Source organism: Terrapene carolina, unplaced genomic scaffold, assembly GCF_002925995.2.
Source record: "Terrapene carolina triunguis isolate 2854851 unplaced genomic scaffold, T_m_triunguis-2.0 Scaffold95, whole genome shotgun sequence".
NCBI classification, from domain to species: Eukaryota; Metazoa; Chordata; order Testudines; family Emydidae; genus Terrapene; species Terrapene triunguis.
Window position 1 is genome coordinate 27,981,739 of NW_020664446.1, and position 23,664 is coordinate 28,005,402.

The 23,664-nt window shown below is 40.9% G+C and overlaps 1 protein-coding gene across 1 annotated transcript in view; it reads left to right on the plus strand.

The window, feature by feature from the left end:
• Positions 1–23,664, plus strand: part of INPP5A (inositol polyphosphate-5-phosphatase A) — a 366,757-nt gene that overhangs the window by 134,181 nt on the left and 208,912 nt on the right. The window contains exons 2-3 of the mRNA XM_029911375.1: positions 12,057–12,157; positions 17,037–17,124. Coding sequence (XP_029767235.1) covers positions 12,057–12,157; positions 17,037–17,124 — 189 coding nt within the window. The remainder of the gene's footprint in view (positions 1–12,056; positions 12,158–17,036; positions 17,125–23,664) is intronic.

Here is a 23,664-nt window from a genome sequence, read left to right on the forward strand (position 1 = left end):
CAGTTGCTAAATATGTTTCTTTTCATTGGTAAGACTTAGATGTGTTTGCTTTACAAGATAAAGTAGTTGCAATTGTTTTCTAATTATGGTAATTTCATACAGCTATCTAAAGGGATAAGATCAGTATCTCTTATCTAAAATTTATTTGAAACAATACATGAGACAGTGTGTTGCTAGAGATCACGAATGAGTTCTATTATGAATGTGGGATTTTATTTACAAGCTTGCTTTATTTGTTTAAAAAGTTATCTCCATGTTATTGAAGATAAATAACAGAAATATCCAAAACACAGGACCTGGTAGTAATGGGGGACTTATTGATTTCCAAGAGACATCTGGGTAAAGTAATATGGCAAAACACAAAATTTCCAGTTATTTTTTGGAGTCTGTTGGGAACAACTTTTTGTTTCTGAAAGTGGAGGAATTAACCAGGGGAACAGCCATTGTAGACTTGTTTCTGACCAACAGAGAGGAATTGGTAGTTACTCTGAAGGTGGAAGGCAATTTGGGTGAAATTAACCATGAAATCTTAGATTTCATGATTCTAAGGAAATGAAGGAGTGAGAGTAGCAGAATAAGGACAGTGACTTCAGAAAAGCACACCTTACCAAACTCCGAGAACTGGTAAGTAAATCTAAAGGAAAAAGGAGTTCAGGAGAGCTGGCAATTTCTCAGGGAGACAGTATTGAAGGCACAACTACCAAGTATCCCAATGCAAAGGAAAGATAGGAAGAATAGTAAGAGGTCAATATGGCTCCATTATGAACTCTAATACAGTACTGTATCCTGAAAATAAAAAAAAAAACATATAGAAAGTGAAAACATGGACAAATTCCTAAAGAGTACACAAGAATAGCACAAGCATGAAGAAACAAAATCAGAAAGACTAAGGCACAAAATGAGTTATACCTAGCAAGGGACATAAAAAGCAATAAGAGGAGGTTCTTTAAATACATTAGGAGGAAAAGAAAGTTGTCAGTCTTCTACTTAGCAGAAAAGGAGAGCTAAAAACGGATGACGTCAAGAAGGCTGAGGTGTTTAATGCCCATTTTTCTTCAGCCTTCACTAAAGATGTTAATAGTGACCATATACTCAACATAATTAATATTAACAAGGGGAAGGAATGCAAGCCAAAATAGGAAAAGGAAAGATAAAAGAATGTTTAGATAAGTTAGATGTATTCAAGTCAGCAAGGCTTGATGGAATTCATCCTAGGGTACTTAAGGAACTAGCTGAAGCAATCTTGGACCAATTATCAATCTTGGAACCATTATCAATCTTGGAACCATTATCTTTGAGAACTCCTGGAGAATAGGTGAGGTCTTAGAAGACTGAAAAGGGCAAACATAGTACCTATTTTTAAAAATGGGAACAAAGAGGACCTGGAGAATTATAAATCAGTCTGCCTATCTTTGATACTTGGAAATATATTGGAACAAATCATTAAACAATCAATTTGTAAGCATATGGAGAATAATAGGGTTATAAGGAATAGTCAGCATGGATTTGTCAAGAACAAATCATGCCAAACCAACCCAATTTCCTTCTTTGATAGGGTTACTGGCCTAGTAGATGTGGGAAGCAGTAGACATAATACATCTTAATTTTAGTAATGCTTTTGACACAGCCCCACATGACAGTTCCATAAGCAAACCCCTAGGAAAATGTGGTCTAGATGAAATTACTATAAAGTGGGTGCACAACTGGTTGAAAGACAATACTCAGTGGGTCGCTGTCAAACTGGGAAGGTGTATCTAAGGGGTCCTGCAGGGGTCAGTCTGGGGTCAGGTACTATTTAGTATTTTCATTAATGACTTTGATAAAGTGAAGAGTACACTCATAAAATTTGTGGATGCCTCCAAGATGGGCGGTGTTGCAAGCACTTTGGAGGACAAGATTAGAATTCAAAATGACTTGAACAATTGGAGAACTGATCTGAAATCAACAAGATGAAATTCAATAAAGACATTTAGGAAGGAAAAATTAAATGTACAATTGCAAAACGGGGAATAACTAACTAGGTGGTAATGCTGCTGAAAAGGATCTGAGGGCTATAGTAGATCACAAATTGAATACAAGTCAACAATGTGATGTAGTTGCAAAAAAGGATAATATGATTCTGGGCTGTATTAACTGGAGTGTTGTATGTAAGTCACTGGGGGTACTTATCCCACTTGTAGGGTTGCCAACTTTATACTCGCACAAAACCGAACACCCTTGCTCGACCCCCGTCCCACGCCTTTTCTGAGGTCTGCCCCTCCTCCGAGGCCCCCGTCCCCTGCCTAGTTAGTTATTCCCCACATCTGCTCAATCCATCCCCATTCCCTCTGTTGCTCTCTCTCACCACCTTCCTCATTCACTCGCTCATTTTCACTGGGCTGGCTCAGGGTGGGTGGGGTGCGAGAGAGGGTGAGGGCTCTGGCTGGGGATGCAGGCTCCAGGCTGGGGCTGAGGGGTGTAGGATGCAGGAGGGGGCTCCAGGGTGGGGCTGAGGGCTTCCAAGTGTGGGAGGGGGCTAGGGCAGAGGGTTGGGGTGCGGGGTGTGTGTGACGGCTCTGGCTGGGGGTGCAGGCTCTGGGGAGGGGCTGGGGATGAGGGGTTTGGGGTGCAGGAGGGTGCTCCGGGCTGGGTTCGGAGGGTGGCAGGGGGATCAGGGCTGGGGCAGGGGATTGGGGCAGGGGAGAGGGTCAGGGGTGCAGGCTATGGGTGGTGCTTATCTCAAGCAGCTCCTGGAAGCAGCGGCACGTCCCTACTCCGGCTTCTATGTCGAGGTGTGGCCAGACAGATCTGCGCACTGTCCCGTCCGCAGGTGCTGCCACGGCCAATGGGAGCTGCGAAGCTAGCGCTTGGGGTGGGATCAGTGTCTGGAGGCCCCTGGCTGGTCACATGCTGCTGCTTCTGGGAGCCGCGTGGAGCCAAGGCAGCCTGGGAGCCTGCCTTAGCCCCGCTGTGCCACCGACCAGACTTTTAATGGCCCAGTCAGCAGTGATGACCGGAGCCGCCCGGGTCCCTTTTCGATCAGGTGTTCCGGTCCAAAACCGGACACCTGGCAACCCAATGTACTTGGCATTGGTGAGGCTTCGGCTGGAATGCTGTGACCAGTTCTGGGCCCACACTTTAGGAGAGATGTGAACAAACTGGAGAGAGTCCAAAGGACAGCCACAAAAATGATGGAAGAATTAGAAACCCTGACCTGTGAGGAAATGTTGAAAAAAACTGGGCATGTTTATTCTTGGGGAAAAAAAGAGTGAAAGGGGAATGTGATGTCTTCAAATATGGTTAAAGGCTGTTATAAAAGAGGACTGTGATCAATTGCTCACAATGTCCACTGAAGGTAGAAGTAGTAATGGGCTTAATCTGACGGTAGCTAAGCTCTGGAATAGATTTCCAAGGGAAGCTGTGGAATCCTCATTACTGGACGTTTTTAAGAACTGGTTGGACAAACACCTGTCAGGGATGGTCTAGGTTCATCAGGTCCCTTCCAGCCTTACATTTCTATGCTTCTATAAAAAGTTGGATCTGGGTTCAGATTCTGAACCTGCCCCTTACAAAGTTCACATGTCTTTTTGCCTGGAGTTTTCTTTAGGCCCATCTCTACTTCAAAATCTCATTACGATTGAGAGAGAACTGAGTGATCTATAGCAATCATTAATATGATCTTTTAATGTATGATTGTTACACAGTTAACTCACGATTTGTAGTCTAAATGAAGTGTAGTGAAGTCTGTATAAAACATCATGTATGGGAGGGAACATTTGTTATTCCCTTTATGTGTTACCCTCCTTTGCTGTGTTAATTCTAATTTAGATTGGAACTAATTTTATTTTATTTTATGTTCCTGTGATGGCCTACTAATAACATGCAGTACTAGTGTGTGTAGACGGTTGTATCTTAAAACTCCTAGCACTACTTAGTTTTGTGCCTTAAGCATTGCTGAGCCCACCGGCTCCGCTAATATCTGCTCTGCTCTTACTGCTGGTTTGATTGATATTGGCTGTTCCTTTAATGGGTTGACTGCCTTCAGCACTTAGATGAACGATGAATGGATCTTGACCTGCTGCTCATGGCTTGAGGGCAGATTAAAATACTGTCATTAATGATGCCACTTGGAAGTGACAAAGTCTGCTTATTGATTAACTCATTAGTATCTGGTTTCAGAGTGGTAGCTGTGTTAGTCTGTATCAGCCAAAACAACGAGGAGTCCCTGTGACACCTTAGAGACTAACACATTTATTTGGGCATAAGCTTTTGTGGGCTAGAACCAAAGCTTATGCCCAAATAAATGTGTTAGTCTCTAAGGTGCCACAAGGACTCCTCGTTGTTTTTTCATTAGTATTTTAAGTAGTACTTTTCTGTAATGAATTCTTTTAGAAGAGATGTTAGTGCCACTGTCATAAACATACAGCTAAGGGTAGCATAAAATCTCTCCTTTACCTGTAAGGGGTTAAGAAGCTCAAATAACCTGGTTGGCACCTGACCAAAAGGACCAATAAGGAAAGAAGATACTTTCAAATTGGGGGAGGGGGAGAGGTTTTGTTTGGGCTCTCTTTGTTTTGTTCTCTCTGGTTAGAGAGAGAGAGAGAGACCAAGGAGATAACCCAGCTCCTATTGAAATGATACATCTAAGATTACAGAAATTGTAAGTAATAGCAAGGAAATGCGTTAGATTATCTTTTGTTTTAGCTTGTGAATTTTCCCTATGCTAAGAGGGAGGTTTATTCCTGTTTTTGTAACTTTGAAGTTGAGCCTAGAGGGGAATCCTCTGTATTTTAAAGCTTATTACCCTGTAAAATTACCTTCCATCCTGATTTTACAGAGGTGCTTCTTTTACTTTTTTCTTTATAATAAAGTTCTTCTTTTAAGAACCTGATTGGTTTTTAGTGTCCTAAAAATCCAGGGGTTTGATCTGTGCTCACTTTATTAACCTATTGGTTGGTATATTATTCTCAAGCCTCCCCAGGAAAGTAGGTGAAGGGGTTTGGGGGATATTTTGGGGGGGATAGGGCTCCAAGTGGCCCCTCCCTGAATGTTTGTTTAAATTACTTGGTGGTGGCAGCAATACCATCCAAGGACAAGGAAAGGATTTGTGCCTTGGGGAAGTTTTTAATCTAAGTTGGTAGAAATAAGCTTAGAAGGTCTTTCATGTGGGTCCTCACATCTGTAGCCCAGAGTTCAGAGTGGGGAGGGAACCTTGACAGCAACCTTTCCCAGAATGACTGACTTGTTCAGCTGTAGAGCTGATTCACTGCCGTACATTTTGTACTGGAATTCTATTCATGCTATTGAGTTATATTGGTATAGTGGAAAGCAGTATACTGAAAGTTGTTGGGATTTCAATTTCTCTTTTGTCTGTGGACAAGCTAGTGTATTTTAAAGTCAGTTTAAATTTAGGGCATCGCCTCTGATCCAGATTTATGGCAAGGAAACTTAGTTGTCACAATCAGAAATAAAGACTTTTGTCTTTCTGTCTTCAGATCAAGTGTGTCTCTTCATAGATATGTATTTTTCCTTAGTACTCTGATAAAGTAAAAAACAGATTTTACGACTTACAATAAAATAAAGCTAGTCAAGGTTTATTTATATAATTGCAAGTGTAACTGCAACTGTTTATTTTCAGTCCCTTGTGAGATCAGATTTGTAGGATTTCAGCAACAGGAGTAAGTGTGGAAAAAAAGAAAACCTGCATATTATGTGATCCTTCTTCATTGTGATCTGTTGAAATTAGACATTTTAATAGTAACCTTATCCATCCTCTGGACATTTCTACTGCCCCTCACTACCTGTGTGGGACAAGAGCCTCTCTCTCTTCTAAGAGAGTGGGGTATGAAAACTGCCAAGTCTCACTGTGAATCAGCAGCATTAGAGCAGCAGGGAGCATGGAGTCCCAGGTGGAGAGCCAATGGGAGCTGCGGGGGCAGCATCTGCTGCCCATGCCTCTGCCAGGGGCTAGACGTACTGGCTGCTTCTGGGAGCAGCGCAGAGCCAGAGCAGGTAGGAAGCCTGTCTTAGCCCCACTCCACTGCCAACTGGGAGCCGCCTGAGTTAAGCGCTGCCCGGCTGGAGCCCATACCCCAAACTGCCTGCCTCAGCTCAAACCCCCCTCCCACACCCCAGCTCCCTCCCAGACCCCGTACTCCCACCCGCACCCCAACCCCCTGCCCCAGCTCGGAACTCCCTCCTGCACCCCACCCCCTACCCCAGCACTGAGCCCCCTCCTGCACCCAAACTCCTTCCTGGAGCCTGGACCCCAAACCCCTGCCCAGCCCGGAGCCTGCACACCCTCCGGCACCCCAACCCCCTGCCCCAGCCCAGTGAAAGTGAGTGAGGGTGGGGGGCTGGAGTGAGTGGGGGCGGGGCAGGGCAAGGGTGTTCGGATTTGTGTAACTAGAAACTTGCCAACCCTACTCCGGACATTTTTTTATAAACTGTTTCTGTGCTGGGATTTTAATTGTCAATACTCTGCTTATCCAAATGTGGGAGTTATCACTAAATTTGAGAAAGATCAAACAGACAGTGGATTTTGTAGAATAAACCACCTACAGAGACATCAGGTTGGAAGGTGCGAATCCTTAAAAGCTCAAAGCCATGTCCAAGAACTTAATTTTACATCAAATTTATGGCAATGGCTAATTTAAGACTTGTATATCTTTTTTAAAACTAAATTTAACTTAGTGCTAAATGCTAGCTTAATTGCAGTTTGTAGTGTGATTGCCAGCAAAAGAGCTGCAGGGAAGAACACACATAATTGCAATGTAGGCAGAGGACATTTATAGTCAGAAGCTTAGCATTTTTTGTTTGTCATGTGCTATGTAATTTTATTTCTAAACATAGTGCGATTTTAAAAACATGCGATGAGGTGCATGCACTCTACCCTTCTGACAGTTTTGCCCAAGTAAATCATGTCAGTTTAGACATATGTTTGCTGTAAAATTATTGTAGTTCGTTTGCAGAAATTATGTTTCTGTGATCTCTTTATGCCCTTTGCTCCCTGAAATCTGGAAGGAGCGGGGCACCTCTTCTACATAGGAAACAAGTAGGAACAGCCTCTTCCAGACTGAGAGCCTCCCATACACAAAATCAGTTTACAAGGCAAGACCAGAATCTTCCTTTTAATTTTACCTCTCTTTATCTTTCAATATGCTTTATCACTTATCACTTGCAATGGTGTAAATTAGGAGCAACTTTGCTGAAGTCAGTGAGATTAAACTGGTGTAAAAACAGAATCAGGCCATATAACTTTTTTAAAAATACCCATTTTTTGTGGGATTTTAAAAAGCATTTAGGTGCCTAAGTCCTATTGACTTGCAATGGGACTTGGCACATTGAAAAATGCTACCCTTTATCTATAGATTGTAGCAGTATACTTCTTTCTATCACATACTTGAATTCCACTCCATAACTACTCATTTTTTGCGTATGTATACTACTATCCTGTACAAAAGTGTTTTTAACATGTGATTAAAGTATAGAAACCATTTAAAGAAAAACATGCTACATCAGTGCAATGTCCTACATACAGCTTAGCTTGACTAGTTACAAGAAATTCTGCTCAGGATCATTGCAGATTCAACCAGATCACTTTCAAGGTGACTATGCTGATGAGAAAGACAGACTGGTGATGTTTACATTTTAGTCATAAGTTATAGTATAGTGCTTTAAAACCAAAGTCGTTTTAAAATAATCTTTCTCTCTTTTCCATTTCATTGCTATGTGAATTAATGAAATAACTTGGAAGGAAACCATAGTTATACTAGTGAGATACTATTCTCCTTTAAAGAATCAGGTTTCCATTCACTTAGGACAGTGGTCCCCAAACATTTTACCTCGTGCCCTCCCTTACCCCTGTCCACATCTCCCCTCCCCGCGGAGCTTCAGCTGGGAGCAGGGCCATGTCTCCGGTATGGGGGGATGCAGGCGGGGTAAGGGGGTGGTGAAGCCTCGGCTGCCAGCTGGTGCCCTGGGCCTGGGGCCGGCAGCCGGAGCCCTGAGTCCTGGGTGTGGGGCCAGCAGCTGGAGCCGAGTCCAGGAGCGGAGCTGGGTGGAGCTCCCTCTCTACCCCCTGTGGCCCCCAGCTGCGCCCCCCCCCAAAGGTTCCTCCATGCCCACCTTAGGGGGGCGCACCCCACAGTTTGGGGACCTCTTACTTAGTAACTGACCTAGAATAGTATATTTGCTGCTCAAAAGATCAATTCTACCTATAAGTTTTTAGGTGCAGGAACGGAGTGATAGATAATTGAAATCTGAGGCACTAATCTAAAGCAGTTGGTATTCTGTTACTGGAATTTAACTATTACTCTCTTTGGCTGCTGTGTTTCCCCATCTGTGTGAAAGCATATGTGGTTAACAAATGAACACCCAAAAATCTATAGTTCTGCTCTAAGTGTGGAGTTTGCACATTTTCTCCCTTGGGACTGGCAGGCTGGGTAGGCAGGGGTGGGTATTACAGAAGGACAGAAAGTGGGCAGAGAATTTGGGGGCCATTACAGTCCCCAAAATTTAAACTTCAGGCAGCTGACCAGTCAAGTTTTGGGAGTAGAGAACATGCTCCTCTAATTCATCATTTGTTTTTGGACTTTTTAGTAGGTAGAATAATGCACAAAATGATTAATGGAGAAGGCAGTAGACTGGAGAAGACATTGTGGTTAAGTGAAGCGGGGGCTCTGAAATTTTGTTCTCAGACATGCCAAATAAATGTGCTGGCCCAGATCTTAGAAATATAGGACTGGAAGGGACCTTGATAGGTCATCTAGTCCAGTCCCCTGAATTCCTGGCAGGGCTAAGTATTATCTAGACCAGGGGTTGGCAATGTTCGGCACGCGGTTCGCCAGGGTAAGCACCCTGGCGGGCCGGGCCAGTTTTATTTACCTGCTGACGCGGCAGGTTCGGCCGATCGCGGCCCCCACTGGCCGCGGTTCGCCGTCCCGGGCCAATGGGGGTGGCAAGAAGCGGCGCGGGCGAGCGATGTGCTGGCCGCGGCTTCTCGCCGCCCCCATTGGCCCGGGACGGCGAACCGCGGCCAGTGGGGGCTGCGATCGGCCGAACCTGCCGCGTCAGCAGGTAAATAAAACTGGCCCGGCCCCCCAGCGTGCTTACCCTGGTGAGCCGCGTGCCGAACGTTGCCGACCCCTGATCTAGACCATCCCTGAAAGGTGTTTGTCTAACTTGTTCTTCTGTCATACCTGCATCCAAATCTATACGTGGAGGCTTGGTGGAAAGAGGGGTCAGCTGTGTCCGCATTGCAGTGTCCTCTCTACCCCATACCTTGCAGAGGGGCCTTCATGATCCAGGGATGCAGATTTGGCAACTTGAGGGAGGGAGTGGGTAGGACGGGAGTGAGGCTGAGGAGGTGACACAATTCCTCTTCTTTCTAGCCATATAGATGCCCTGAAAAAGAAACTACGGTCTGAGACTGTAGTCTCTCTTCCATCATGCCAAAGGTCAGAGCTGATGTGAAAGTTCATAGCCACTGCATGGATGGCCCTTTGGCCTCTCACAGGTCTCTGGGAACTGGGAAGCTATCAAATTTAGCAGCAAGTCCCATGGTCTTTTCCATAGGAGCCAAATCCTACCTTCTCTGATGTAACAATAGAGGGAGGAGCTCTGTGAGGGTATCTTTGCAGAGATTTCCCCTTTATTCCCTTCCTCCAAATTATGCCCCTGGGCAGGGTGATCTGGACCGTATTAGAACCCTGTAGTTTTGTATATTTTAACTTTACTAAAATATTTTTACTCAAAACAGGTAAAAATATTAAATTAAAAATATTGGTTTAACTTTTAGGAGTTAGGCAGTTATAAAACAATTGATTTCATTGCCTGCTTTTGCAGGAACTTCAGTATCATCTTACAAATGTGATAGAAATATGTTTTCTTTTCAGTGTCATTGCTGGTACTGTGTATTGTGCTAAACACAATGTTACTTGCACAGTATAGCTGACAAAAATGACTCAACTAATAGTGTGGCCTTAACCATTCAGTTCACGATTCCCAACTTTACAGTTCACAAATCCTAATCATTTTGCACGCTGCTGGACAAGGAGGTCAAATCTCTGGTTACCAATTTAGAGCAATGCAATTTTGTCAAGATTACAGATCACCACTAAGTTGCTAAACCACTGGTTATTTCTGATAGCTAATCTATATTCCAATAATATACATAATATATAGTGAAAAGAATGGGTGCTGAAAATAAAAAGGATGTGTTTTGAAGTCTCATTGCTTCTAGATAACTTGTGAATACTACTGAGTTCCTTTATTACAGATTACTATATGTGGTACTTAGGGCTGGAGAATTAGAACAGAAGAATGGCCATACTAGGTCAGACCAAAGGTCCATCTAGCCCAGTATCCTGTCCTCTGACAGTGGCCAATGCCAGGTACCCCAGAGGGAATGAACAGAACAGGTAATCACCAAGTGGTCCATTTCCTGTCACCCATTCCCAGCTTCTGGCAGAGGCTAAGGACACCATCCCTGCCCATCCTGGCTAATAGCTATTGATGGACCTATCCTCCATGGATTTTATCTAGTTCTTTTTTGAATCCTCCACATCTTGGAGCGCTTGGGTAGGAGGAGCAGAAAAGAATGAGCAGAACCACAGTAAGGTTATTTGCTGTGCCCCTGCCAACTCCTGCAGTTGTCAAAAACACCTTATCATGAAAGTGGTGTAAGACTGAGCCATGTTAGGAGGCATATCTGTCCTCTGACTATTTCCCTGAAGGAGAGAGTCAACTGTTGTGATTAGCCATGTCATGGTCAGGTCTGAATCCTGAAGGAGCTTTTGTGTGTCACACATTGCTGAAGTTGGTTTGCCACCATCTTCACAAGAGTTTTTTATAGGATAGTAAGTTGTGAATCTGGATGAATTCACAGTTATTAGTCTTTCTCAGCAAAAATACTTTGTGTTTAATATGTTTTCCAAAGCCTTTAGTCTTTCAGTATTGGCTAATAACCTATTGCATTTCTAGCATTGGATTTTTTTTTAAAGCTAATAGAGTATAAAAAACCTCAAACCAACAATAAGCACATATTTTGTTAATTTTCTCTTTGCAATTCAGTACTGTGAGCACTGGTTAACTCTTGAATTTTTTTATTTCAACTCCTTTGCTCCTATATTTTTCTTCAGCTTGGTTGAAAAATAGAAACTCCTACGGATATCTAGATAAAATCATCCCATTTCTGCCAAATCCATGCATTCAAAAATCATGAGAAGATGCATATGCTTGTATGTCTGGTAGGGTGACCAGATGTCACGATTTTATAGGGATAGTCCCGATTTTGGGGTCTTTTTCTTATATAGGCTCCTATTACCCCCCCACCCCCGTCCCTATTTTTCACATTTGCTGTCTGGTCACCCTAATGTCTGGGGACAACTGCTACAAAATCATATTTTTTGGAAAGTAAATATTAACTTAAAAAGTCTTTTTGATATTTAAAGTCAGTACAATAGAACCTCAAAGGTATGAACACCTCTGGAATGGAAGTTGTTTGTAACTCTGAAATGTTTGTAACTCTGAACAAAATGTTATGGTGGTTCTTTCAAAAGTTTACAGCTGAACATTGATTTAGTACAGCTTTGAAACTTTACAATGCAGAAGAAATACTGCCTTTAACCATCTTAATTTAAATGAAACAAGCACAGAAACAGATTCCTTACCTTGCAAAATCTTTTTTTAAACTTTCCCTTTATTTTAGCAGTTTACGTTTAACCCAGTACTGTACACTATTCACTTTTCTTTTGTCTTTGCTGTCTGATTGCATATTTCCTGTTCCAAATGAGATGCGTGGTTAATCGGTCAGTTCGTAACTCTGGTGTTCGTAACTCTGAGGTTCTACTGTATCTTGTATTCTGAAGCTATTAAAGATATACATTTACAAAGATCATTTCCAATATTTTGATAATGATTCTGCCAGTTGTTTGCCTTTGTATCCAACAGGTATTACCTGAAAGAAATCCTATTAACTAAACATTACATATTTAGTCTTACTTCATATGTACCATATTTCAATAGCTGTGGATATAACTGTGCTAATATATGTAACTTATGTTCATTTATTTCAGATTGTACATACACACAAGCCACACTTCATGGCTTTACATTGTCAAGAGTTTGGTGGAAAAAACTATGAAGCTTCCATGTCTCATGTGGACAAGTTTGTTAAGTAAGTAACTGGAAAGGTGCATTTCTATCCTAGTATATGATTTATGCTTGGAAGTATAACAAATATTAATGGATAACATCTTATCCTGTAAGGTACTGAGTGCCCGTAAGTCCCATTGACTTAATTTCATAGAATTGGGCCAATAGTCTTGTGAAGGTACGCTAATTTGTTGTAATACAGCTATGAATCTGTAGGGAAGTCCGGCACAAATTTAAGGCTTCATTTTAAGTCAAGAGTCTCTGTACTCCTTACTGTATACTTAGATGTGGCATATGTTTTTTTCAGAAGCACAGTACTACTGTTTTTTGAGGAATGTGCTGATAACCTCTACGTATCTGAGAATAAAATCTGGACCTTGGATCATTTGTTTTCATGCAGCAATTTCAAGTTTGCCAATATACTTTCGCTTCTCAGTTAGCCTCTACACAATTAAATATCATTTTTGTTATCTTTTTTAAATTATTATTATTATTATTATTTTTATTTTTTTTAGTAACTAGAGTCTGGCTCTTCATTTTGTGGTTGTTGCTTCTATAAGAGGAATAGTGAAAAGTAGTTGCAGTTTGTTGAAGGCCAATTACCTCTGTTGAAGGTAATTGGCCTTTAATATGAGGCATGGTCTGCACTTAAAAGTTAGGTCAACACAGCTAAATGGATCGAGGTGTGAAAAATTCAGATACAGCTGAGGGGAGAACATGTTCCCTATGAAGAGCTGGGCTGTCATTAAGGTGGAGGAACCTTAATGAAGCAGGAACATCAGGGAAGTCCGTGGGAGAGGCTGAGAAGAGTCCGCAGGGGGAGAGGATGCCGTGGGAACCTGCTGGGGTAAAGGAGCCTCAAGGGAGAAAACCCTGGGAGGCAGTGCTTGGCTGAAAGAGCAAGGAAGAAAGTTTCCAGAAGCCAGGAAATAGGGACAAAGAGCTCGCAGAAAGGGTGTCCAGAAGAGGGGCCAAATTTTTGAGTACAGACATAGTGAGACCATTGTTGAAGGTGATCATGGAAAAGGAGCCTTGGTAGTGGCAGAAGATCCTCTGTTTATGACTTCTAGTCTGATGGACATTGTTGGGTTTGGACTCTGAGGATGTTTTCTTTGAACTTGGAAGCCTTGTGCTTGTTTTAATACATGAACCTGGAAAAGGGTGTTATTGAAATAGGGAGTTTGAAGTCCTTATCAAGAACCCAAGGAAGAATATTGCAATGCTGACTCTTGCAACCAGGAAGTACTAAAAGACAGGATGTCATGTGACAGTACGGTTATTTAGTTATCTTCAGCCATTGGCAAGCTCTAATAATTAAACAATTCTATCTTTTGAGAAACTCTTTTCAAAATGCTAACTGCTAATGTATTTTCTTATGCTGCTACTTCCTAGTTGAAATCCAAACTCCTTGTGATAAAAGGTTGAGTCACAGCTGGTGGCATGGAAACCTGATATGAAGGAAATAGAAGGTGAGATAGAGGAAGTGTAAAGGAAGAAAAATTTAAGCACAAATAATTATTAAAAAAAAAACAACAGTATAAGTACTGCAGGTTGAAAAGTTAAAATATTCAATTCGCTGAGAAATTAGTGAACGGGAGATGTCATTTTGTTCTTTCATAATATATTCAACAATCTAATATATTAGGAAGAAACATTAATCATAACAAGTATTAGCTCCAAAATACATACCTAGACTGAGGTAATACCTCAAGCTAATAAACCATGCTAATCTCTTAACCTTCAGCAGTTGCTATTGTTACATTTCCTTTAGAATTTTCCCTATTAATTAGAAAATATACTATGAAAAGACAGTATGAATATATTGGTATTTTAAAATACAGGCCTGGAAATCAAGTAACTGAGTCTACACTCCAAACTCAAAAATAAATATAAAGAATTTTAGGTCAGCGCTTTTTCTGAGCTAAATGATTGTAGGAATGTAACAGTGTTGATGCCAGTGCCATCTGAGGGGATTAAAGACAACATAACCAAAGTTACACTAGTAATAAGTTTATTTTTATCCTCTTTGACATTTAATTTTGTATGTAATGATATAGTGCACCAGAAGATGAGAGAAACTGACAAAAGAATTTCACAAGCCTTAAACTTTGGATGCACTGAGTCAGGGAGGAGTAGTACAGTGCTACTGTCCCAAAATTTGGCTAAGCTTTTAATTATCTAAATGTATAGAATTCAGATACTTGAGATCTTGCATATTTGAGTAATTTAACTGAGTAGCTTTGTTTGCAATTTTTATTTTTCTGTTTTGATAGCTAACACAGTTTTGAGTGGTGACTTTTCAACATGATGAAACCCAGTTATTTTTATTAAAGGGAAGAGGTGCAACATCTAATTTAATGTTGAAACATTTTTCATTTAAATAAAGACAATAAATGCCACAGTTAATGAAATGTAGCCATAATGAGTTCTTTTCAGAAAGAAAATTATGTCCTGAAACCTCCTTGTTCTCAAATATTTGATTTGCTAATAAACCTTAATTGACATTACTGATGTAAATATTGAAGTTGTATCAACATAAGATTTTCAGTTAATCCTCCACCACCTTCAGTACTTTGAAATAATTTGAGGGTCCTATTCCATGGAAAGTAGTCAAACAGTGCCCTCTGCTGATTTTGTTAATCAGTAGTTATTTAGTTAACCTTTTTATTTTAAGTAAAAATAAGATAGCCCTTAAGTTGTTCTTTTATTTATAAAACTGAATTTATTTGCTGCATAATTTTGTGTAGCAGTTCTATTGTTCTTTCTTTTTTTATAGTGGGGCCAATTTTATGTTTCAGTGGATTTGAAATAAAAAAATATAATTTGGAATATGTCAAGTATCAGGGGGTAGCCGTGTTAGTCTGTATCCACAAAAACAACAAGGAGTCCAGTGGCACCTTAAAGACTCCTTTGTGTCTTAAAGTCTTTAAGGAGCCACCGAACTCCTTGTTATAATTTGGAATGAGCAACCTTTATATTGTAAATCATCAAAATGCAAAATTGTTACTATGGATTTCCAGGGCTGAGCATTTTTCTCACCACATTCCCTGCAAAAAATACTTTAATCTTAGGGCAGAGTAGATCCGTGCATTGTTATGGGTTGAAGAATAGAGATCCTATTCTAGGTTATGGGACAGGATTAAAAAAAAAACAAGAGGGAGGGAGAGACCTTCTGGCCCTATCTTAATCTCAGTCATGCTTCAATAGCATGTGTCCTCCTGATTGTCAAGAAGGGCAAGGGGCTGTCCACTCCATCACTGTTTGTATGTGTGATTCCCTCCTTCTGACTACTGTCTGGGGTAAGCAGGAGGGTGGGGTAAGGTTGATTGTTGAATCACATGGCTCTTGCTTGCTGACACAATGCTTCTGGGCTCAGGCCCTTTGAAATTTGTCCTAGGCTGACTGTCATTTAGTCAGTCGAAAGAGCATTCCCTGACATAGCTTCCAAAAGTCTTCTCCTGGAAAGCAGGTAGATGGGCAAAGTCATGTATGCCATTGCTAATAAATAAGGTTAAGATTTTGTCACAGTTATTTTTAGTAAAAGTCACGGACAGGTCACGGGCAATAAACAAGAATTTACAGAAGCCTGGTCCCCATTGCTGGGGGCTGACAGCCCGAGCCCTGCCGCCCGGGGGATGGGGCTGACAGTCCAAGCCCTGAAGTCATGGAGGTCATGAAAAAAATCACAGAATTCTGACCTCCATGACAGATTCATAGCCTTCCTAATAAATAGGGGGAGTAGCTTCTTCAGCTGTGGTGCTCCCACAGGACAGCAATTGCAAAGACTCATTTGCTGGATCCAAGTTCCTCCAACTACTAAAAAGAGGCAGCTTCTTCAAACTTTATTTTTTTTTTATTCTCATGCACTCCTGCCTTAAAAACCTCATGCTGGAGCACCTTAACAGCACCACTTTCAGGGCTGCCAGGTTTTGTTCAACTCTGTGTGTGACATTTTTTGACAGAGAGCAAAGAACTGAGCAGGTGTCAGGGGAAATAAAACCTATTCCCTTTGTGCCTTAGACACAAAGGAGTTTGGCCAGGTAGGGACAGAAGGGATTGTTGAGTGGGAACTGAACTCTGTTGAAAATCCGCCCAAGAGTGCAGCTATCCGTCTGCCAAGTCAGCCAATATCAAAACTGTTTGGCACATCTTCACTTCTCTTTGGGTTTCCCAAGCCTAGAGAGCAGCCTGCCACGGATGTTAGAGCCGCCAGCCTTTGAAGCCAATCATTCTACAGTCAGGTGAGCTGGCCAGCAAGTTTTACAGACTGTCTTCCAGAGTTTGGGAACCTGGAGCTCAGACTTTAAAGCCTGCTGGGCTGGTTTACCCAATTTTTAAGAAACTTTGATATCTTGAAAGTTTGTGGTTTTTTCTCAAGACCTTCAAATAATATAGATGACACTTTGCAATACCATAGTTCTTCAATAGCCTATGTGGAATATATTGGTTGATCTGAGTCCAGTCCTTAGTAGTCAGGTGGCCACATTACAAAACCATCAGTTGTCAGAAACTGGTTCCCTTGTTGACAGTCTCAGCAGAAAATCCAAGAACTGAATGGACATTCAGGCTGAAATACCCTCTCTTATTGGTGCTCCCTTCAGGTTAGAGTTAAGGAGTATTGGCAAAGCAGTCTGAGGAAGATTGAACTGCAGCTGTTTGCACTGTAACTGTTTTGTGGGTAAATGGAGAATTTCAGTCTCCAGGGCTATCAGTGTGACATATATCATCAACACTTACATTCACTTAAAATGTCTTTTTAAAAATGAGAAATAATATGAAATAGGTCCACGCTTTCTTTGATGGGTGTTAGGGACATGTTGAAATATAGTGGATGAGAGTGAAGAGATACAACAGATTTGCATATCCCTTCATATTGACAGTCTTTCATTTATGTGTTTCAGAGAATTGTTATCAAGTGATGCAATGAAAGACTATAACAGAGCCCGGGTTTACCTGGATGAGAACTACAAGTCACAGGAACATTTTACGGTAAATTTCCTTCTTCCATGAGATTAGTTTAATACTCAATTCACTTTTATGTTTGATCTTGAAATTGTTTTATCCTGACTGATGTAAGGATTGGCTTTAGCATCTTCTGTGAGGATGGGGATTACATCTTTTCTAAATATACTGTATGTGGGTAGGAGATGTTCAAATTGATTGTTTAGAAGAACTGTATCTGTTAAAATATTAGTAGAATGTCAGAGTTCATGAAAAGCGAGTTTCTGTATTCTTTTGTGCTGGTCATTGATAGATCATTATACCTCCATTCAAGGAAATGTCACCAGGCTACATTTTGGGATGGTGCCAGACTTGCAGCTTGGTTAAAGGGATTGGCAAACATTGGAAACTTTGTTATGGATCTTGAGTCTGATTCATATGACTGTGAAGGGAAAAATCAGTGTACAAACAAACTTACACTGATATGTGGGTAACATTTAGGTAAATGTGAAAATGAAACACAGGCATAGGAAAGTTCACCTTTTTATCTATAGCGGAAGAGACCATTTAGTGACAGCCTGAATTTATACAATAAACAAACCACAGCCACCATTTTATTGCATGCCTTCCCAGTAGACTATTCGGCCCCACTGTACCTTCTTCCTTGACTGACTGGACCCCTCCCTTCACGCAAGTAGCCTATTTTCATCCATCATAGCCCATCCAATATTGACTTATCTTTTTTCTAGATTGTTTCTCCAGGGTACAGTCAAGGCAATCCTCCTCTTTCTTCTCAGGGCCACTAGCGTTAATCCAAAATGTGGTGTTAAAGCAAATTTTGTACTGACAGTTTTGCTTTCCTTTGCTGATGCTGCTGGTGTGTTGTACTCTCCTTTATGCTTCTCTGTCAGCAGTTGGTCAGTCCACTCTCCCTTGTACTCCTCAAAGCATATTTAATGAGCTTATGTAGTTGAGTCACTTAACTGCTGACACACACAACTGTCCAGCTGTATAGCTTGTTCTTGTTCTTCAATTCTTCATATTGTCAGTCAATCAGAGGATCCATAATACGATCAAATATCCAACAACTTTAAGTTCAGTTTGCATTACTTAAGTGTAAATGGCAGAAAGTGACTTGGTGGATAGGCGAAACCAGTCTAAAATTCTTAGTGGAAAAACTGAAGTGCAACCCTATGTAAATATGATGTGGATTTTTATATCGATGTGACCTATGCTTGTGGTGTTAGTTTTAGACAAAGGATTAGGGAAGGACTTGTGTGATTACTTTCCATTGTATGCAGTCTTAAGAGACTGAACCAAGTAACAAAAACAAAAACAAAAGTCCCCTTACTATTCCCTGCCCCCACACACAACAACCTAAAAACCCAGAAAAGTGAGCGAGAGAGAAAGAAATTGATTCACCTTCATTGTAGGCTTTTTTTAACTTGTCACTTGTTATAGACCACTTACTGGCACTTTGTATCAAGGAATCTTGTACATAATTTCAAAGACTACTATCACAAATTAAAGATACATTTTTTAATAATCATAATTTGAACTAATAAGAGACTTGAGTCCTGAGCTTCTAGTCTTTGAATTCATGCACTGTCTGCACTAGATAAAATCCCTTTTGAAAATCTAACTACTAAGTTGTGACCATTTAGGGTAAAGTTTTATTCTTATCTTCAGTGTGGCTTGGTACTTTCAGGATGTTATTCATCTCCCCAATTCCTCATTAGTTTTGTTTCTGATTGCAAAGGTCTTTAACTTGTGTGGTTTTTTTCCATTCCTTCTAAGGCATGGAGTTGGCAACAAATGTAATCCCTAATAATTGTACGTGTGTGTGTGTGTATAAATATACTTATATTATATATCTCTATATCTCTCTCTATATATATCTCATATATATATATATATATATATATATATATATATATATATATAACTTTTTCTTTTTTAAAAAAAGTAAAAGTTCATCATATATGTTGTTGTGAAAATTCTATTTTCTTTAGAACTACAAAAGCCCAAGCATTCACAATGTTGCTAACTTATACCTCTGTTATTCTAATATCCCTTTTCCTTCAGTTTTGACAGTGTAGCCTCTATGGGACTTTCCTTGGCTTGGTTTTTGCAGAGCTAATCCTGATTTTGCTGCCCACAATTGCACAGCATGGCTGCCTCGGAGCGCTGACTCAAGGCTTTGACAAAACACCTTTGGGTAACATGGATCCTCAAAATACACCTCCCTCTTTGCTAGTATAAGGAATGTGGCTTTACTTAGAGGATATGGATATATTTCTTGAATACTGTTTAGAAAGTATAGTGCACTGACAGTGATACTCAAGGAGCTTTTGTGGAGTTTTGGATAGATAGAATTCTACAATAATTCTACTGTATGGTAAACTATCAAAATAGTCCATCTCAAACCCAAACAATCTAGACTAGTGATTGTGCCATCTGCAATTGTGTACCAGGTATGGTGAGGTTTTTGGTTTAAAGACACTTCCCTGCAGTAGCTGTCAGTACCCAACTTGTGAATTCAGATTTAAAAACTTAGTACATTTAAAAATAATTCTCTACAGCTGCAGGGCCACTGTTTAGCCTGAAGGAATTTGATGAACACCTCTACTGCTTCTGCAGCTGACAACTAGACTCTTACCTCCTGTTGGCTTTTGCAGGAAGCATCCCTAAGAATATGAAAAAGGTCAAAGGTGAGAGATAGCATTTGGCAATGGTCATTTGTCTAGATGCAGGGAATTGCTGTGCAGCTTTTCGAACCCTGCTAGAATAGAGCCTGTAGCTAAAATTTCCTCACACAACACTACTAAAAAAAAATCAGCCCTATCAGATTTCAAAATTAACAGTTATATAAAATTTAAAAAATGATGTGAAGATTAATTTCTTGGCACAAGGTAGGACAGCAGCTACTACACTAGGGCTTATGCTTGTCAGCTTTGGGAATATGACAGTGTTAGAGTTAAGAGCTCCCAGCAGTTATGAATGAAGTTTGTGGGTGACAACCATTGAAAGAGTAAAGGTTGTTTCCTAGAAGTTTCACTAACTGAACAGTGCATCAATATTAGTTCAATTGTGACTGGAAGCAAGGATGGGCAAACTGGTTTGAACAAGAACTGACTCACACCTTAGCCTACAATCCTAACTCAGGATTTTACTCGTAGTTTAAAATACCAGTAATTTTTTAAAAATTCTGCTCTTAGTAAATCTTTCATTACACAATCATACAACTGTGGACAGTTTTACATATCCTTTGGCAAATACTACACAATACAATCTAGACATCAGTCCCAGTCTCTACCAGGGTTTGTATAAGGTCTTTATAGGGAGGGTGACGAATGGAGGCTGAGAAAAGGTCAGCGGCAAGGCCATAGAAATACCTATAAGTAAATAAGGTGAGTCTTGAAATTTTTATTGAATTTCTCAAGTTCTTAACGTTTAAATTCTCTGCTATAACTTTAACTGCAATCAGTGTAGTTTTTTTTGTAAAGTCAATAAATTATCAGTCTTCACGCTACACAAATGTTTTGCAGATTGGAAAAAAAAAAGTAAATCTTTTAAAGGGATCTCTTTATTGATATTAGGTGAGGGACAAGCAACACTGAAATGGGCCATGAGGAACATGTTTTCCCTCAACAATTATCTTATTAGTAATAATGGGATGGTTCCATTTTTACGTTGGTTGACTAAATACCAACTAGTAGTCGTCACCATTCAATCAGTTCTGACTTGAAATGCCTCAGACCATGGCAACTTGAGTGACTTCAGTGACAGCTGTATGTATTGCATTAGGGTGGAATTTGGCCCATAATGTCCTTGAGACTGTGCAAGACTACACAATAATGGAGACACTTGATATGTTTAGTGTACACCAGGCTAATTACTGGTCCATTAAAGTGTAGCGTGTGTGGGTGTTTGCATATGTTCTTGGCATGCAAGAGAATTGGTAGTCGATGAAACAAGGCGCTGTGGTTTCTTTTCAGTTTTAACCAGGCAACTCCTTAATTGCTGTGACCTTTGCTTTCTTTGCTCGGCATAAGCAAGGCTACTATGCATGAGTAAATTAGGAAATGATAGTTATAGGGCACACCCATGCCTCTCCCATTCCCTCCCTGCTCCCACATAGAATTTGAAAATTTGTACCATGGTAGCTACAAAATGCCCAACCATATTCCTTGTATGTACAGGAAAGTCCAGTACAAACCATCAGTCTAGCAACACACTCCTTGTCAAAGGTCAGAGGAATGTGAGCAAAGAGTCTGCAGCCACAAATTCAGAAGGTAAGCCTCGTGGGTGGCTGCACTGAAGGCTAGTTTAGCTCATTGAACTATATTAAGTTTCCTCTGATTTGAGGCTTTTTTATTTCTTAATATGTACGTTAGAAAATATTTTTTACTAAAAACTGACAGACAAAACTCCCCAGAAACCCTAAATACAGAAACCATTTGAACAAGAGTATTTAATATTGTGGGAGGAATTTGGGAAGGTGTTTCCCCCCCACCCCCCCATGGGCTAACCCCTACAAAGTCCTGACAGTCTCCCCCCCTTAAGTATAGAACACGAAGGACCTCACAGGGCCTTGAATTTATGAGAGTATATTTTGAGGGGTTGTATATGTCTGTGAGGGTTGTAGCTGTATTCTGGAAGAGGCTTCATATCGGGATGGAGATTTACTGTTGAGTACAGACTTATTTTTTTAGAAGGCATAGTTTTAATAGATAATACAGGATTCTCGAGCACTTAACTGTTTATTATTGGTTAACTGTGCAATAAACCAAACACCTTGTAAAATACACTGTTGGTGTATATATTTATTTATTGAAGAGTCATCTTGTCCCTGTTAAGAGTTGATTGAGTTTTAATTGGTCCATTAAAGTGCTGGTCTTACCTTTAAAAACAAAACAAAAAAACCCCCCGTAAACCACAGTTTTCACAGTGGAGAGAAGTAAATGATGGTGGCATCCCCCGGTGGTCTGTACTGGTACCACTGCTGTTCAACATATTCATAAATGATCTGGAAAATGGGTTAAACAGTGAGGTGGCAAAGCTTCCAGGTGATACAAAATTATTCAAGGTAGTTAAGTCTAAAGCTGACTGTGAAGAGTTACAAAGGGATCTCACAAAACTAAGTGACTGTGCGACAAAATGGCAGATGAAATTCAGTGTTGATAAATGCAGAGTAATGCACATTGGAGAACATAATCCCAATTATACATACAAAATGATGGAGTCTAAATTAGCTGTTACCACTCAAGAAAGAGATCGTGGAGTCATTGTGGATGGTTCTCTGAAAACATCTGCTCAGTGTGCAATGGCAGTCAAAAAAGCTAACAATGTTAGGAAACATTAGGAAAGGGATAGGTAATTATACACAGAATAACATAATGCCACTAAACCAATCTATGGGCCACCCACACCTTGAATATTGTCTGCAGTGCTGGTAGCCATATCTAAAAAGAGAGAAATTACTCCTGGGGGCATTCTGTGCCAAAATAAATTAAAAATTCTGCACACCATATTCTCAAATTCTGCAAATTTTATTTGTCAAGATAACACTACATAATCACACCAGTTTCAATTATTTTGGTAATTTATTTTAAAATACCTATCAGCAAGTATGTCTGTAACAATAGAGAGAGACACACAAATTCCCCCAAGAGTAAAGAGTTAAAGAAACCCCTATGACAACCCAGTTCCTGTTTCTCTGCTCCCCTCCCTGCCCCCAGAGCCCCGCCATGCCCCCCCAGCCTATACACGTGAACCCCCTTCCCTCCAGAGCCCAGCTGCAGGGCTCCCTGGCCCAGATACCCCCCCTCCCTCCCTCCCCCCCCCCAAGAGCCCAGCCGCGGCCTCCCTTGCCCAAATACTCGCACCCCTCTCCCCCAGATCCCAGCTGGGGCCCCCCCAGCCCAGACACCTACCCCCTTCACCTCCCAGAGCCGAGGGATCCAGAGGGTGAAACAGCCTGATGCTCAGTTCCAGGCTTGCATGGAGTTTCCTCCATGCCGCCCTCTCCTTCTCTCAGGGGATGCTGGGAACTGCAGTTGCCAGGAACCCTCTAGCTCCTTCTCCCTCCCCCTCCCCCAGCAGTGACTTCTAGGTGCGAGCTGGGCTATGCTGGGTTCAGCGGCTCATAGTGGCAGCCAGCAGCACTGCAGCCCATTTATGTGGGGGAGAGGAAATTCTGCGTGCACAACGTTAATTTCTGCAAAATTCTGAATTGTGCAGAATTCCCCCAGGAATAATAATATATTAGAATTGGAAAAAGTATAGGGAAGGGCAACAAAAATGATTAGGGGCATGGAACAGCTTCCATATGAGGGGAGATTAAAATAATAGGACTGTTGAGTTTAGAAAGGAGATGACTAAGGGGGGATATGATAGTGGTCTATAAAATCATGAATGGTGTGGAGAAAGTGAATAAGAAAGTTTGATTTACCCCTTCACATAACACAAGAACCAGGGGTCACCCAATAAAATTAATAAGTAGCAGGTTTAAAACAAACATGAGGAAGTATTTCTTCACACAACGCACAGTCAACCTGTGGAACTCGTGGCCAGGGGATGTTATGA